We start from the raw sequence: 14999 nt of genomic DNA, 5'->3' as shown, positions 1-14999 counted from the left end.
AAAAAAAATATGAGCTGGAGAAGGTTTTTCATGTTTTCTGTTATCTATAGAAATGTACATACAGTCTCTCATGAAGTCCACATTGATAGGTCTGGCTTTGTGAACATGCCACACAGGCTGTGGTCTAGTTTAATAAAATGTTAAGAGTGGAATACTGCACCAGGTTTCCTTATGTTACCATTTTCCTGCTCTATTTAATTAACCTGGAAAAAGAATACAATTTGGAAATTAACATTTTATTTCAAACAGAATTACATTTATTTTTGTTTAGAAGAAATGTGCACTGTTTCCCTTTTATATCTGCTGTATTGACTGTGATATAAAAGAAGAACTAAAAGCATACCACTTTTGAATTTTGTTATTGTCACATAATTATGAAATATTGTGTATATATAGAGTACATATTATATATACCACTTCTAGCCAGCAGGGGGCAATGTGGAAGGTTATTACTACAGGTTTTTACAAGGCTGACTTGCTGCTGTTATGTGAGACTTGAATACCAAGAGATCAGATTACACACCTAGCTGAATAACTCGGGGGTGGAAAATACTGTATGCTTCTTCCTGTCTTTTAGAGGGGGACAATCTTTCAGGTAAAAAAAATTAAAAAATACACATGCAAATGCTGGGCTTTCTTATTAAGAAGCTGAGAATGCTTATAATGCTAAAAAAAGTCATGTACAATTTTTTTAACTAAAGAATATAAATGGAAAATAAAATGGTGGCTGTTTCAATTTTTTATGTCACACAATATTTGCGCAATATCAATATCAAATGCAAATTTTTATGAAAAAATACACTGCAATAAATTTTAGGTAAAATATAAAAAATGAAGTTGCTTTGACTAAACAGATACCAAACATGTCAAGATTTAAAATTGCTCATGCCCATGAAATATCCTCAAACTACAGTAACTAAAAGTGTCCATAGCTGACGCTTTATAAGCCTTTTACTGGCTATCTGTTTACAATAAATTGCAAAGTATGGCCCTAAAATGATTGCGCTCATTCACAATGATATCTCATATGAGTGGTGCAATCGCTGTATACATCTTGTGCTGGACCTTCACATGCATTTGCAGGGGCATGGGGGTGCTTTTAATTTAAATTTTTTGTATTTTATTTAAATGTATTTATTTAATTTACCTTTATTACTATCACATGGGTACTAACAAGCCCCTTTATACTCTTTATCGATACATCATGAGTCTATTAGCCCCCTAATGTCTCCCTTGCCTTTCAAAGTAGCTAACCAAGCTAACTTCAGCCATGATCTTTTAATAACCCGTGCTGACAGGATGTTTATAAAAGTATGTTGGTCAGCAAGTGGTTAATTCTTGTGTACCTAAAAAAATAAAAATAAAAAAAAATCAACAAAATAATGATGGCTTTCCTTTAACAAATGTAATGTGGTGATTACCAGGGACTCTGTGGATCCAGAGAACCCCCAGGACAGCATGAAAGCCACACAGCTGCTAGAAGGCCTGGTGCAGGAACTGCAGAAAAAGGCAGAGCACCAAGTTGGTGAAGATGGGTTCTTATTGAAGATTAAACTTGGCCACTATGCCACACAGTTTAAGGTGGGTTCTGTAAATGTTTGGATAAGTGTTTGATTTCATTCTAAAATGTATCATGTAGACATTTGTTTAGAAGGCAAGTGTCACTTGGCTGATTAACCACTTCAGCTCTCATACTTGTACACCTGTATGGAGTAGCACATTTCTACAATTCTGCTATGGGCCTGTTTATTCTCCAACAACATTGTCATTATTGAAGTGATACACAGGTGAAACATATTCTCCTACATAAGCTGTACCTGTAGCCCTCTTTCCTTTACCGTCTGCTAAACCACACAGATCAAATGCTATTTCTGAGCAGTAGAAGGCAAGGGGTGTGGATTTGATGTCACATTCTGCACAGCTGGAGGCTAGAGCACAGAGCTCAGTGTAATCTAAGGGCCCTTTCACACTGGGGCAGGGGCGGTGTCAGCGGTAAAACGCCGCTATTGTAAGCAGCGCTTTACCGTCAGTATTCGGCCGCTAACGGGGCGGTTTTACCCCCGCTAGCGGCCGAGAAAGGGTTAAAAACCACTGCAAAGCGCCTCTGCAGAGGCATTTTGCCGGCGGTATAGCCACGCTGTCCCATTGATTTCAATGGGCAGGAACGGTATACACTCCGCTCCTTCACCGCTCCGAAGATGCTGCTTGCAGGACTTTTTTTACCGTACTGCTAGCGCACCGCACCAGTGTGAAAGCCCTCAGGGCTTTCACACTGGAGAGACAGCAGCGGCTGTTTCGGGTCGGTTTGCAGGCGCTATTATTAACGCAATAGCGCCTGCAAACCACCCCAGTGTGAAAGGGCCCTAAGTGGAGGGAAGGAACACACCCCCCTTTACACAGAATCATAGAGAATTAAACATATGGCTGTCAGTCACCTGATGTATGCTGGAGGGGGGCAGAGCTGTCACCGGGGAGTCTGTAATGTTGGCATAAGCTATTAGGCTGCTATCACACTAATGCCCTGTACACACAGTCGGACTTTCCGACGGAATATGTGCATTCAGAGCTTGTTGTCGGAAATTCCGACCGTGTGTGGACAATTCTGACACACAAAGTGCCACGCGTGCTCAGAATAAATTGAGACGAAAGCTATTGGCTACTGCCCTGTTTATAGTCCCGACGTATGTGTTTTACGCCACCGCGTTCAGAACGATCGGATTTTCCGACAATTTTGTGCGACCGTGTGTATGCAAAACAAGTTTGAGCCAACGTCCATCGGAAAAAATCCATGAATTTTGTTGTCGGAATGTCCGATCAATGTTCGATCGTGTGTACAGGGCGGCATTAGTGTTCTAGAACAGGCAACAAAGCACACAGGAAACGTGCGTTTTAGAAACACGCTACAAACGCATATCGTGCTTGCCCCCAAACGCAATTAGCAGACATACATTTTGCCGCATGACAAATGCACTACAAATCCACCACACTCTACATCTGAAAAGGTTCTGGAGCTTCTTTGGCATGTTTGTCACATGTAGGGCAGCCCATAAGGCCCCATTCACATCTAGCGATTTGGAATCATGGGCAGAATCGGTGCAATTCTGCTTATGATTCCAAATCATGCCGAAATCACGGCAAAATGTAAGGCACGTGTTTGGGTGCTGTTCATTCTTAATTGCGCTCCAAACATTTTTACCTTGATTGCTGCGCAGCAGAAATGTGCGAACCTTGTCGCATAGGGCGGCAAACGCGTAGGGCAGCCAATTGAGGTGAAGATGATATAAACGGGGCATTAATAAATGAGCTGCCCAATGCACAACATGCAAAAACACATGAAGCACGTGCATTTCCGCTACGCAATGTGTGACTGGGACCTTAGGAGTGACTGACAGCATCAGGAAGATAAATCAGAGAAATAACACTATATAGTTGATTTACTAAAACTGGAGCGTGCAAAATCTGGTGCAGCTGTGCATGGTAGCCAATTTGCTTCTAACTTCAGCTTGTTCAATTAAGCTTTGAAAACAAAAAAAACATGGAAGCTGATTGGTTTCAATGCAGAGCTGCACCAGATTTTGCACTCTTCCGTTTTAGTAAAATGTGCTTTGGATTGAGGCAAATACACACTGTAGAGGGATATGCTTTGTTTATTTTTCATGTCTAAGGTTTACAACCACTTTAAGATAACAAGGTAGCACTTTAAGAAAACAAGGTAATACATAAATACTTTTGGGCTTTCATTTGGGGATCGATAGGAAAAACCAGCACTGGAGAAATAATAAATCCCCCAAAATTGTTAAGCCCTATAATTCATCCCATTATATGGCTGCTGTCTCAAACTACAACTCCCAGGATTGTGAGTGTTGTGCTTAGAAGTCTATGGGATTGCTAGGCTTCAGCTCTCCCCCTGCTGGCCAAAACATCCATATCTCAATAGAGGGAGAAAAGAATAAAAGGCAGTCTCCTTCTTCATATTGCTGTATCCAATCTAGCAAAATTTGTATGTCCCTATAAAGTGTCACAAGTTCTGATGAAAGTCCATTTTGTACACAGATTTGTGCAGGGTGGTGATTTGGAGTAACGAGGGGGGGTCTGCACTTTTACATCTTTGCTGGTAATTGGTTTGCACATATAAGCATAATTTTCCTTAAAGGGGTTGCGTTTCTATGCATTAAGGTGAAAAACCTTCCCCACCCCCCCTGAGCCTTCCTTTTATTTACCTGAACCTGATCGTTCTAACAACGGGGACGAGCACAGCGGCTTCAGCCGCTGTCTCAGGTCCCGCTACTGTCAATCAAATCTAGTAACATGGGGGCGGGGCCGAGTCCTGCTGTCTGTGTCAATGGACGTCCGCACGGGTGCCCCCTTGGAAAGCCGCTCTCCATGGGGGCACTCGAGATGAGGAAGAGCCAGGAGCGCCCAAGGGGACCCCAGAAAAGGAGGATCGGGGCCACTCTGTGCAAAACCCTTCCACAGAGGAGGTAAGTATTACGTGTTTGTTATTAAAAAAAAAGAACAAAAATCCTTTACAACCCCTTTTTAAAGTGGAGCTCCTCCCAAAAGGGGAAGCTCTGCTTTTCTGACTCCCCCCTCTCCACAGCCACTCCCACTTCCAGCTGACTTTGCTGCAGCAAAGTGACCTGGGAGTTCAGCCCCCTCCTTCCCCCGCCGCCTGCCTATTCAAACAGCGCAGCGTGCATGCGCAGTAGGGAGCCAGCTGTGAGGCCGCAAGGCTTCACTGCTTGTTTCCCTTACAAGAAATGGTTGTGGCAGCACTTGAGAGCCGATTTATACATCAGCTGGGGTGAAGATGCACTGGATTTGTGGAGAGGTAAGTGTCCTAATATTAAAAGTCAGCAGCTACATTATTTGTAGCTGCTGACTTTTAATTTCTTCTTAAGGAGCATGGAGCTCTGCTTTATGTAAGTATGCAAAATACACACTGGTTGTGGTTTTCCCTTTAATACTCTTTGGAGGATTCATGGCATGGATGAACATTTTGGAAATCGATGTGGAAGAGCTAAAGTGACATCTGGAGGTTGTTCCTGTTTTTACATCATGTTTGCTATGATCCATTGAAGTATTTTATTTTGATAATATTGGGGTTGATTTTCTAAAACTGGAGAGTGTAAACTTTGGTTCAGCTCTGCATAGAAACCAATCAGCTTCCAATTTTTTTTTGTCAAAGCTTAACCACATGCCGACCAGCCGCCACAGTTGTACTGCGGCAGAATGGCAGGGCTGGGCGAAACGACGTTATGTAACGTCGATTCGCCCTGTGGCCACTAGGGGGTGTGTGTGCGTCGCCGGAGGCACGCTCGCCCCCCCCCCCCCCCCCCAAGCCGATGCGAGTTCCCGGCGGTCTCGCTCGGGGCACATGGAGAACCAGGATCTGTGTGTGTAAGCACACAGTTTCCGGTTCTCTGAGGGGAGAACTGACAGATCCTCTGTTCATACAGAGTATGAACAGAGGATCTGTTAGTATCCCTGCACAGTCCACATCCCCCTTCAGTTAGAACACTCCCCAAGACACACATTTAACCCCTTCACTGCCAGTGACATTTTTACAGTAATCAGTGCATTTTTAATCACACTGATCGCTGTATTAATGCCAGTGGTCCCAAAAATGTGTCAAAATTGTCCGTGTCCGCCATAATGTCGCAGTCACGTTAAAAATCGCTGATCGCTGCCATTACTAGTAGAAAAAAAATGAATATGCCATAAAACTATCCCCTATTTTGTAGACGCTCTAACTTTTGTGCAAACAAATCAATATACGCTTATTGCGATTTTTTTTTTTTTTTTTTACCAAAAATATGTAGAAGAATACGTATCGGCCTAAACGGAGGGAAAAAAAATTTTTATATATTTTTTTGGGATATTTATTATAGCAAAAAGTAAAAAATAATGCGTTTTTTTTCAAAATTATCGCTCTTTTTTTTTGTTTATAGCGCAGAAAATAAAAATTGCATTGGTGATCAAATGCCACCAAAAGAAATCTCTATTTGTGGGGGAAAAAAGGACGTAGATTTTGTTTGGGAGCCACGTCGCACAACCGCGCAATTGTCAGTTAAAGCGACGCAGTGCCGAATCGCAAAAAGTGCTCTGGTCTTTGGCCAGCCAAATGGTCCAGGGCTGAAGCAGTTAATTGAACAAGCTCAAGTTAGAAGCTGATTGGCTACCATACACAGCTACACCAGATTTTGCACTTAGTAAATCAACCCCATTGTATTGCAAAAAGCGATTTGTTTTGTATGCAATTCATAGGCATAAAAAGTAACTGAACTAAACCATGCACTTGATCAGCATTTAAAACAAAATATTGTTACTGTGGATAAAAAAGTATACATTTTATTCTATAATTTGTAGTCATTAAAATAAAACTTAAGCAGGCCATACATGGTCGATTTCAAATTAATTTTCTTTTCATAATCAGAATTTTTGTTTTTTTTGTGATTCGATGATGCCATCATTGATTTTCGAAATTCGGCCGACCAAGCCTTCAATTTCACCGCATGTTGCTACAGAAAAGAATTTTCGTGGCCGGGAATCTTCTTTTCTCTCCGTAAATTTTCTTTTCTTATTACATTTCTCGCACGATTCTCCCATCATTGATTAGAAAAATCGTTTGTTTTTTTAAAAATCTCCAACATGTCCGATTCCTCAAATTTGATTGCCGCACGAAAATTGGCTGTTGCTGCAGCCCACTAATGGTGCAAAATTCGTACGAAAATTCTTGGATACGATTTTCGAAAGAAAATTCTTTCAAAATCCGAACCGTGTATGGCCGGCATAACATTAGGAATCTGGTACAATGCATTTGAAATATATTTATAAACAAAACACAGGCTTTTTAAATGTTTCTACTTGATTGAGATAAACTAAGGGTTAACAAGGGATTATATAAATACAAATTAAAAAAAAAAAATCCAACTTTTTTTTTCTTGTTGGGTTGCTTTAACAGACATATGCAGATGGAAGGTCATCGCTTTGATCTGCAAACGAATGTGCAGAACAGTGTTAAGCCCCATACACACAGGCTCAAATAATGGGGGTATCCGGCCGATGCCGTTCATTATTCGGCCCATGTGTATGGCAGCCGTGTAGTGATTTAATAATATCGGATGGATAGTGGTATAATTAGTTAATTAATATTTAGGCATTATAATGATGATGATGTAAGTACTCTTCCGCAGCAACCCAATTCTTCCAGAGAGATGCACTTTATTGACTTCCAACACAGAACAAAGTCCAAAGTCCACAGATGACAAAAAACCGACAGAGTATATAATTCAAAGTCCCATGTTCTTAGGTCTGTGTGTTCACACACAGACAAGCCTCACCTAAAAACTATAGACTGAATGCCGTGTTATATCCAGTAGACACTGAATGGCTGAGCAATTTGATTGGCCATTTCAATTTAGGACTTTGATAAGCTTTAGTCTATCAGACAGATAACAACCCCCAGCCGTGAACAGCCGTGAACCACCCCAATTTGCACTCCCGCATATCAACATCAACAAGTCCCCTTAGACATGTGTAATTAGATTAGATTAACAGATACCACCTGAATACCCTTTTGAGCCCTTGGAATACCTACATTCCTAATCTGTATTCTTGCATATCAACAAGCCCCCTTATATATATATTAGCCCCACAGGAGGGAGCCTCCGCTAGGCCAACCCAAAACACTCCTTGATCCCATTGTTACCCCCTTAAGTCTAATTACCATCAATAAATACTTCTTCTATGGTCCTTTAAACAGTGTACCCTTTGAAATGTTCAATTAGGTTAACAGCCCATACCTCACACCCCTAGGTAGACTTGCATAAGACTAACACATCAAAGGGTCTTCAGCTGTTATCTTAAAATTGAGTTGGCTTGGACAAATCAACCATTGTCAACTCAATTCTGGCCTAGTTAATATTGACTGTATGTGTGTACATATAATAATGTCCCACATAAATCGGTGAACATATTACAACATGTACAACATATACATGTACAACAAGCCGGTCCGACAGATGTCCGGCTTTTGTCAAAGGGGCATGACCGAGACAGGTCTGCTGATCGGCATTCGATCAGTGCTTTCAGCCATTGGCATCCCCTGTCAGAACACAATAGGTCAGCGGGGAGATCGCTGTACTAACATCAGATTGTTAGTACAGGATCTCCTCCCGAGCTCTTTTTTTGTATGTTCAGCCCACTAGGTTGTACAAAAAGAAAGCTGATAGTGTGTGCTTGGCTTTACTTTGTACCTCTCTATTTTCAATCTGAATAGTAAACATTATACAATGTGTCCCAAGGTCTGTTTTTTGACTGCAGCAGCTGAAATAGCTGCATTTACACAGCAATTCCTGGCTGACATTTTCAGAGTTGAGAATTGCTGACAAATACAGTACAGAGGGGAGCAGCAGCAGGACAGAAGGGCAGTGCATACTACAAACACCCTCTGTAATTTGATAAAGTTTTTTGGACGTGTATTGACACCCAATGTCCATAACTGGTTACATTTTATAATGATGGGTCTTTAAGATTTTTTTTACTGACACATAATAGTTTACAGTCGGGAAGTTATTGAAAATATTTTCATTTATTTTAGAAAACACATGTATTACATATTTTAAGTAAAATTCAACCAAAGACTTTTTTTTAACTTTTAAATTTGTATTATTTTTGACAAATTACATTTTAATATAAATGAATACAATTAATTGGTATTGCTTGCTATATTGCATAGAACAGATAATAAAAAAAATGGGGAATGAATAACAAGAAGTAATAATACCTTTAGGGTACAATAACTGGAGTTTGATATCCCGCTACCGCCCACCCCAAATGGGATCATACTGTAGACAGGGGCTGGTCATATTCAAATTTTTAGGAATACAAAGAAGAAGAGGAGGAGTCTATAAGAAATTCAATATCCTTTTATCATACGGTTTGGGATAGTGATGGAAGAGATTAAACCTTGCTTATGGGTTATCAGTAATCCAGCAACAGGGCCACAAATGGCTATAAAAATGTGGCAAACCATCTAAAGGCTCTTCTTCATTCTGTTCTAAAGTGAAAAAAATAAGGTATAGCACCTTAAAACAGAACTATAGGCAAAGCCTTTTTTTTCTTTTTATTTTCAATAGAGAAAAGGAAGGTTATAACCCTGTCAGTTTTGTTTTTTGTTTTTTTGCCATCTGTGTCTCATAGGGGAGATTTACCTTCACTTCCTTTCCCATAGTCAAAACAGGAATTGAGAGGAAATCCCTGCAAATTAAGGTAATTCCCTGGGGCGCCCCCAGGTCAGCAGTACTAGTGTACAAATAGAGAGGGGGAATCTCCCTAATGGGGGCACAGACAGCAATAAAAACCGACAGGTGTTCTAATCCATCTCCACTCAAAACTAAAAACAGCACCTGGCACTGAAATAAATACTGTTATTGCCACCCACAGTACAAGTAGTCCCAGCCTCAGAGAGGAGGAGAGAGAGAGAGACCATGTTGCAGCAGTCAGTGATCAGGACCTGATTACCCCCAATGAGGGGGGGTTAACTTTCTCTGCCACTGACAAACAATGTGGGGGTTAACTTTTACTGCCATTGACTACCAATATATGTATACACTCACCTTGTAAAATAACTCATTCAGTTTAAAATAGAAATGAAAGGCAAAAGCAAGAAATGAAAGGCAAACATTTGTGTATACATATAAAAAACATTATAAATCCTTTTTTTTTTTTTTTTAAATAAGTGATCACATTCCCTCTGTTCTCAGCTGCATAAGAGCTGAGGGAGGAGAAACAGCAGTACACTGATCTTCTCTGTGAAAGGCTGTGCATGGAGGTGTGTCAGGACAAGACTGATCATTGGAGGAGAGCTGGCTGAGTTTCCAGCACAGCTAGAAAACTGACAACAGTGTGTTCTCCTGCTTTAGCTGGGTACACGCGGGCCAAAAATCTCCTGAAAAAATGGTTTGTTCAGCAGGAATCGGCTGACTTTTGGCCTATGTGTACAGCTCCTCGTCTGACAGAAGTCGGTCCCATGACCAGCTTCTGTCAATCGAGCATGCTAGAAAACCAGCATCTGTTCTGCGCTAAATGGCTGCGAGCGCTGATCAGTGTGTTCGCTCAGTGGGGAGATCTTTGCACTTACATTGGGTGCATTAGTACGGTGATCTGTAAACTTGTTTTCATTCAGCTCATTGGGCTTCCAGTGTGTACTTAGCATTAGCGTGGTCAGTTTTAATAGGAAAGCAGAGGTACTGGCAGGAACACCAGGGATTTCACACAAAGGAGTACATGGTACAGCAGGAACATATCAGGAATATGTAATGTTGGGTTTACATATTCTTTAACTTTTACTGGCACTGACCTTCAGTGCAGGAGGGATAGGGTGTTAAATATCAGTGTCTAAGACTGCCAATGCTGGGGGTAATACATTTTACTGTCATTCACCATCAGGGTGAGTAAGTGGGGAGGGTGAGTAAATAGTTCTGAAACCAGGGCTGGGGGTGATTGTTGCATCCACTATCACCAATGTTGAGGGTTACTATTGCATCTACTGGAACCAATGCTGGAGGTTATTATTGTGTCCACTGACACCAATGCTGGGGTTTACAACTGCTGCAACTTCTTCTGCAGTGTACATTACAATACACTTCAAAAATTGCCGCAGGACCAACAATTTTGGTCACTGAGGTGTTACAGATAATTTATTTTGAATGAGCTGCATAGCTTGACACGATACACGAAAAGGTGCTGCTATTGTGGAAGTGTTGGCCATCACTGCTAAGCTCTTTGTATATAGTTTTTATTGCTTAAAGTGTTTGTAAAGGCTGAATGTTTTTACCTTCATGCATTCTATGCATGAAGGTAAAAAACCTTTATGCAGCAGCCCTTCCTAATATTTACCTGAGCACCATCTCGATCTAGCGATGTGCATGAGAGCCTCGTCTCTTCGGGGATTCTCCCTGCTCATTGGCCAAGACAGCAGTGGGAGCCATTGGCTCCCACTGCGGTTAATCACAGCCAATGAAGAGAGAGAGAGGGGGCGGGGCCGAGCTGCCTGCTCTTTGTGTGAGTGGACACGCAGAGCCACAGGTCAGGAGCAAGCCTGCTCAGCTGCCCTTATTGCAAGCTGCTTACTCTGAGGGCACCCAGTAGGAGGAAGTGACCAGGAGTGCTGGCAGGGGACCTGAGAAGAGGACGATCGGGGCTGCTCTGTGCAAAACCACCACACAAAGCAGGTAGGTATAACATGTTTGTATTTTTAAAAAAAAAAGTTTAATATCACTTTAATTACTGTGTTATTTTAGATGTATATCCAGTTGTTTTACATTTTGTTGAATTATTTTGAATAATTGTAATTTTTAAAATGTTAATGTTTTCATTAATTGTTATAAAATGTTTTTGATTTCTGCACAAATATATAATGTTCCTTTGCAGATTAGTGAAATCCTTAACCTATTTCTGTGATTCTACTCTTTCATAGAATACATATGAACGCTGTCCCATGGAGTTGGTCCGATGCATCCGACATATTTTATACCATGAACAGCGGCTAGTAAGGGAAGCAACAAATGTAAGGTTCTGTTTTAGTACTCCTATTCTAAATCATGGAAACATTCTATTGTGTTTGTATATTCCTAATTTTGTATTTTTATTATTATACTTTCAATAGGTTTGCAAGCCTTGTTGCTGTATAGTTTTAATTTGCATTGACATATTGTCATTTGCATTGAACATTTCCTGTTTCCATATTAAAAAAGGGTATATAGTACCTGAGAGTGTGCTCATTAACACATTTGCAAACAACATGTAATAAATAAAGATACAGCACTTAAAGGACTTAAGCTGATTCTAGAATGCAGAGTGTATGTTTGAAATATCAAATTACCCTTCAAACAGGGCGAGGAGGGGGTGTTAACATGTAGTAGGTAACATCATAACCAAGCTACATTATAATACCCATACATATGTCCACTTTAGAAGAAGGCGGAGTGAACTTAACTGTTTATGTAAGCACAGAAAGTTAGCATGTGTAACCGTCCAATAGTATGTAATTATGAGCAAAGTACTGGGCAATTAAAAGTGACCGCATATGGAAGGGAAAGGGCTATTAAGAAAAGCGAGGAGTATAGGGTACAAAATAAAAGAGGAAGAGGTGAGGGAGTACCTATCCGGAGGTCTGCTTCCATCTATCCAATCAGTCTGCCTTTATCAAGATGGTAGTTACGAGAGCCAGGGGTTCCCAAACTTTTCAAATGTTGGTTGGTTTATCTCATAGTACACTAACTATTTTTTCATTAAGCATAATCCATTTATTTGCACTTCAATAGAGACAGATCAACCGCAGCATTCTTCCAGGCCGTGGCAATCACTGTATTACTTGCTAAGAATATAAAATGGATCAGTGTTTGAGTTTGCTTAGGAAAACTAGTTTGTTTTTAAAAGGGCAACCCAAGCATTTTTGGTGATATGCTGTATACCATAGTTACTGAGTTTATCAAGGATTGAACTAGCATCCAGAATCACCTATCCTTAGGGCAGGCCACCATATGTGCAGGGCCCTTCCCACTTGACCACATCCACAGAAACAAGAGGAAAAGGTTGCAGGGTACATTTTCAAGAGACGTTCTGGGACTAAGTACCATATGGAGTAAACTTTATATCGAGCTTCAGTCAGCGCCACCTTTTTAATTCCTTTTTGGATGCGAGAGGTCCAAGCCCCCCAATCCTCTTCCTATATTTCTTCACCTAGGTCTCTTTCCCATGCTAACAGGCCAACTAACCAATATCTTGTGTAGTACTGAGATGCCACCTCTCTGCACCCAATCTCAAAAGCATCTATTTTCAAAAACTGTTCTCAGCGTAATATCAGGAATAGATCACTGGTGTAGCACTGTCTACTTCAGCGATTTCCATGTTCCAAGGCATCAGTCAGATATAGTATATTCATAATTACGTTAGTCCAAGCTGAACCAGTGTAACTACTGTATGTATATTATATCCATACCAGGACTTCATCTTTAAATTTAGGCTTTTTACATTGGAAAGCATGTTTATTCATTGACATCATTCTGTGCCAACGTGATCTTTTTGTTCTTTTGACACCTGTATGGCAATAATACTACCAAGAGAGAGAGTATATACTAACTCAGTCAGTTATCTGCATGTGTGTGTGGCATTCCAATAAAAGTTTAAATGGATTCCATGGCTAAGCAGTAGTAATAATTTGTGCAGTGTTGTGCAGGAATCTAAGAATCAAACTCAGAAAATGTTTGAACAATTCACCATTCGGACATTGTAATCTGGTTTCTAATTGGTTGCTTGAAGGTTACACAGAAGCTACACATAGACATTTGGGTTTTGGAAAAAATGTGGGAAAAATTGTGTAAACATTGTTCATACAAAAGATCTTTTCTTGTATGAACATTTCCAGAAAAATCAATACATTGAGCTGGAAATTTTTGTCTTTACCCTGTTAAAAGGACAATTTGCATGTCTTCATATTATGTTAAGTGATTCGTAAATGATAGGCATGTGCACATCCTTTGATATTTCTCTTTGCAGTCCAGTTCTCCAGTTGGGGGCCTTGTGGACACCATGCCACAGAAACACCTTCAAATTAATCAGACTTTTGAAGAACTGAGACTTATCACTCAGGACACAGAGAATGGATTGAAAAAGCTGCAGCAGACACAAGAATACTTCATCATACAGTACCAAGAAAGTCTGAGGATCCAAGGTAAGTCAGCCCACAACCTTCAGCATCCGGGTAGACAAGTGAACAGTTCTGATGATCAAGTGTTACTTACAGAATTATGATGCAATGTTTAGAATCTAAAATGCCACACTAAAATTTTAAGAGTTCAAAAATGTTGATAAGGACTCTGAGTGCTGATGAATAAGTACTGTAAATCTACAGAGGGCTCAGGGTAACCCAACCAGCTGCTGAATGTCCCCAACCAGATTTGCTGGTTGGAAGCTGAAGAGTGGGAAATTTGAGTGGAGAGTGAAAACCAGTTTTGCTTTTGACTGCTGGTGATTGCATTTTTAGGTTCTTTTTGGGGTTTTTCCTTGTAGCTTTTAACACCTTTTCTGTCGCTTTTTAAACAGCCTTTTTTTTTCTTTCCTTTCTTCAGACTACTAATTAAGGGGAGTGGTTAATTGGTCACATGTGCTTCAGGTCCTATATAACTTTCTGTAGAACTCATTTCTGAGCTTGCTCATCCTTGAGCGTGCCACCTTTTTTGCTTGCTGGAACTTAGATCAAGTGGAACTGGACTAAGTGGTGAGTTAAAAACCAGAGTTGAAAACAGGAGATTATAACAGGAGTCATTAAACCTGTAAGTAACATCTGAAGTTTCCTGTTAGTAATACTATTATTGTAACTGGGAAAATGTGTGCTAGCAAGATTGAAGGTATTATTGAGTGCACAGTGTGCTACATGTATACAACAATGGAGCAACAGCTCGAAAGATGTGAGCAGGTTGCCCTTCTGGAAGCCCGCCTTAGAGATCAGGAGGAGCAAATTGCAACACTAGGCAGAACTGGCAACCTTGAAAGGGGTCCTCTGCTCACTGAGCAGGTGGCTACTAGAGTTAGTGTGGAGGGGTAAGTCAGGAATATCGGGTAGGTAGGAGGGAGTGCTAGGGGCTCACAGAAAAGGAAGGCCAGCCCTGGGTTTGAGCACACTAACAGATTCCCCAAGTTGGGTGAAGATGTGGGGGTATCAGAAGGACTGATAGAATAACTTGTTTCCAGGATCGCCTCAACCGAATTGTTTGCGGTCTCCCTGGTGCCAGGGTTTGGCTTGTGGTGGATCAGGATGATAAATTACTCGGAGGGGCTGGGCATGAACCAGCTGTCTTGGTCCACGTTGGAATCAATGACAGAATATTTGGAAGGTGGAGGCTCCTTAAGAACCAATTTAAAGAACTAGGCTGCAAGTTGAAGGGAAGGACCTCCAAGGTGATATTTTCTGAAATATTGCCTGTGCCATGTGC

General features: G+C 40.8%; 1 protein-coding gene across 3 annotated transcripts in view; it reads left to right on the top strand.

The window, feature by feature from the left end:
- LOC141113182 (signal transducer and activator of transcription 5B) overlaps positions 1 to 14999 on the top strand; it is a 579035-nt gene that overhangs the window by 421098 nt on the left and 142938 nt on the right. For all 3 annotated transcript variants that reach the window (XM_073606118.1, XM_073606117.1, XM_073606119.1), the window contains 3 exons: positions 1425 to 1581; positions 11483 to 11572; positions 13564 to 13738. In XM_073606118.1, coding sequence (XP_073462219.1) covers positions 1425 to 1581; positions 11483 to 11572; positions 13564 to 13738 — 422 coding nt within the window. The remainder of the gene's footprint in view (positions 1 to 1424; positions 1582 to 11482; positions 11573 to 13563; positions 13739 to 14999) is intronic.

The sequence above is a fragment of the Aquarana catesbeiana genome, linkage group LG12, assembly GCF_042186555.1.
Source record: "Aquarana catesbeiana isolate 2022-GZ linkage group LG12, ASM4218655v1, whole genome shotgun sequence".
NCBI lineage: Eukaryota > Metazoa > Chordata > Amphibia > Anura > Ranidae > Aquarana > Aquarana catesbeiana.
This window is presented reverse-complemented; position numbering and strand designations above follow the sequence as displayed.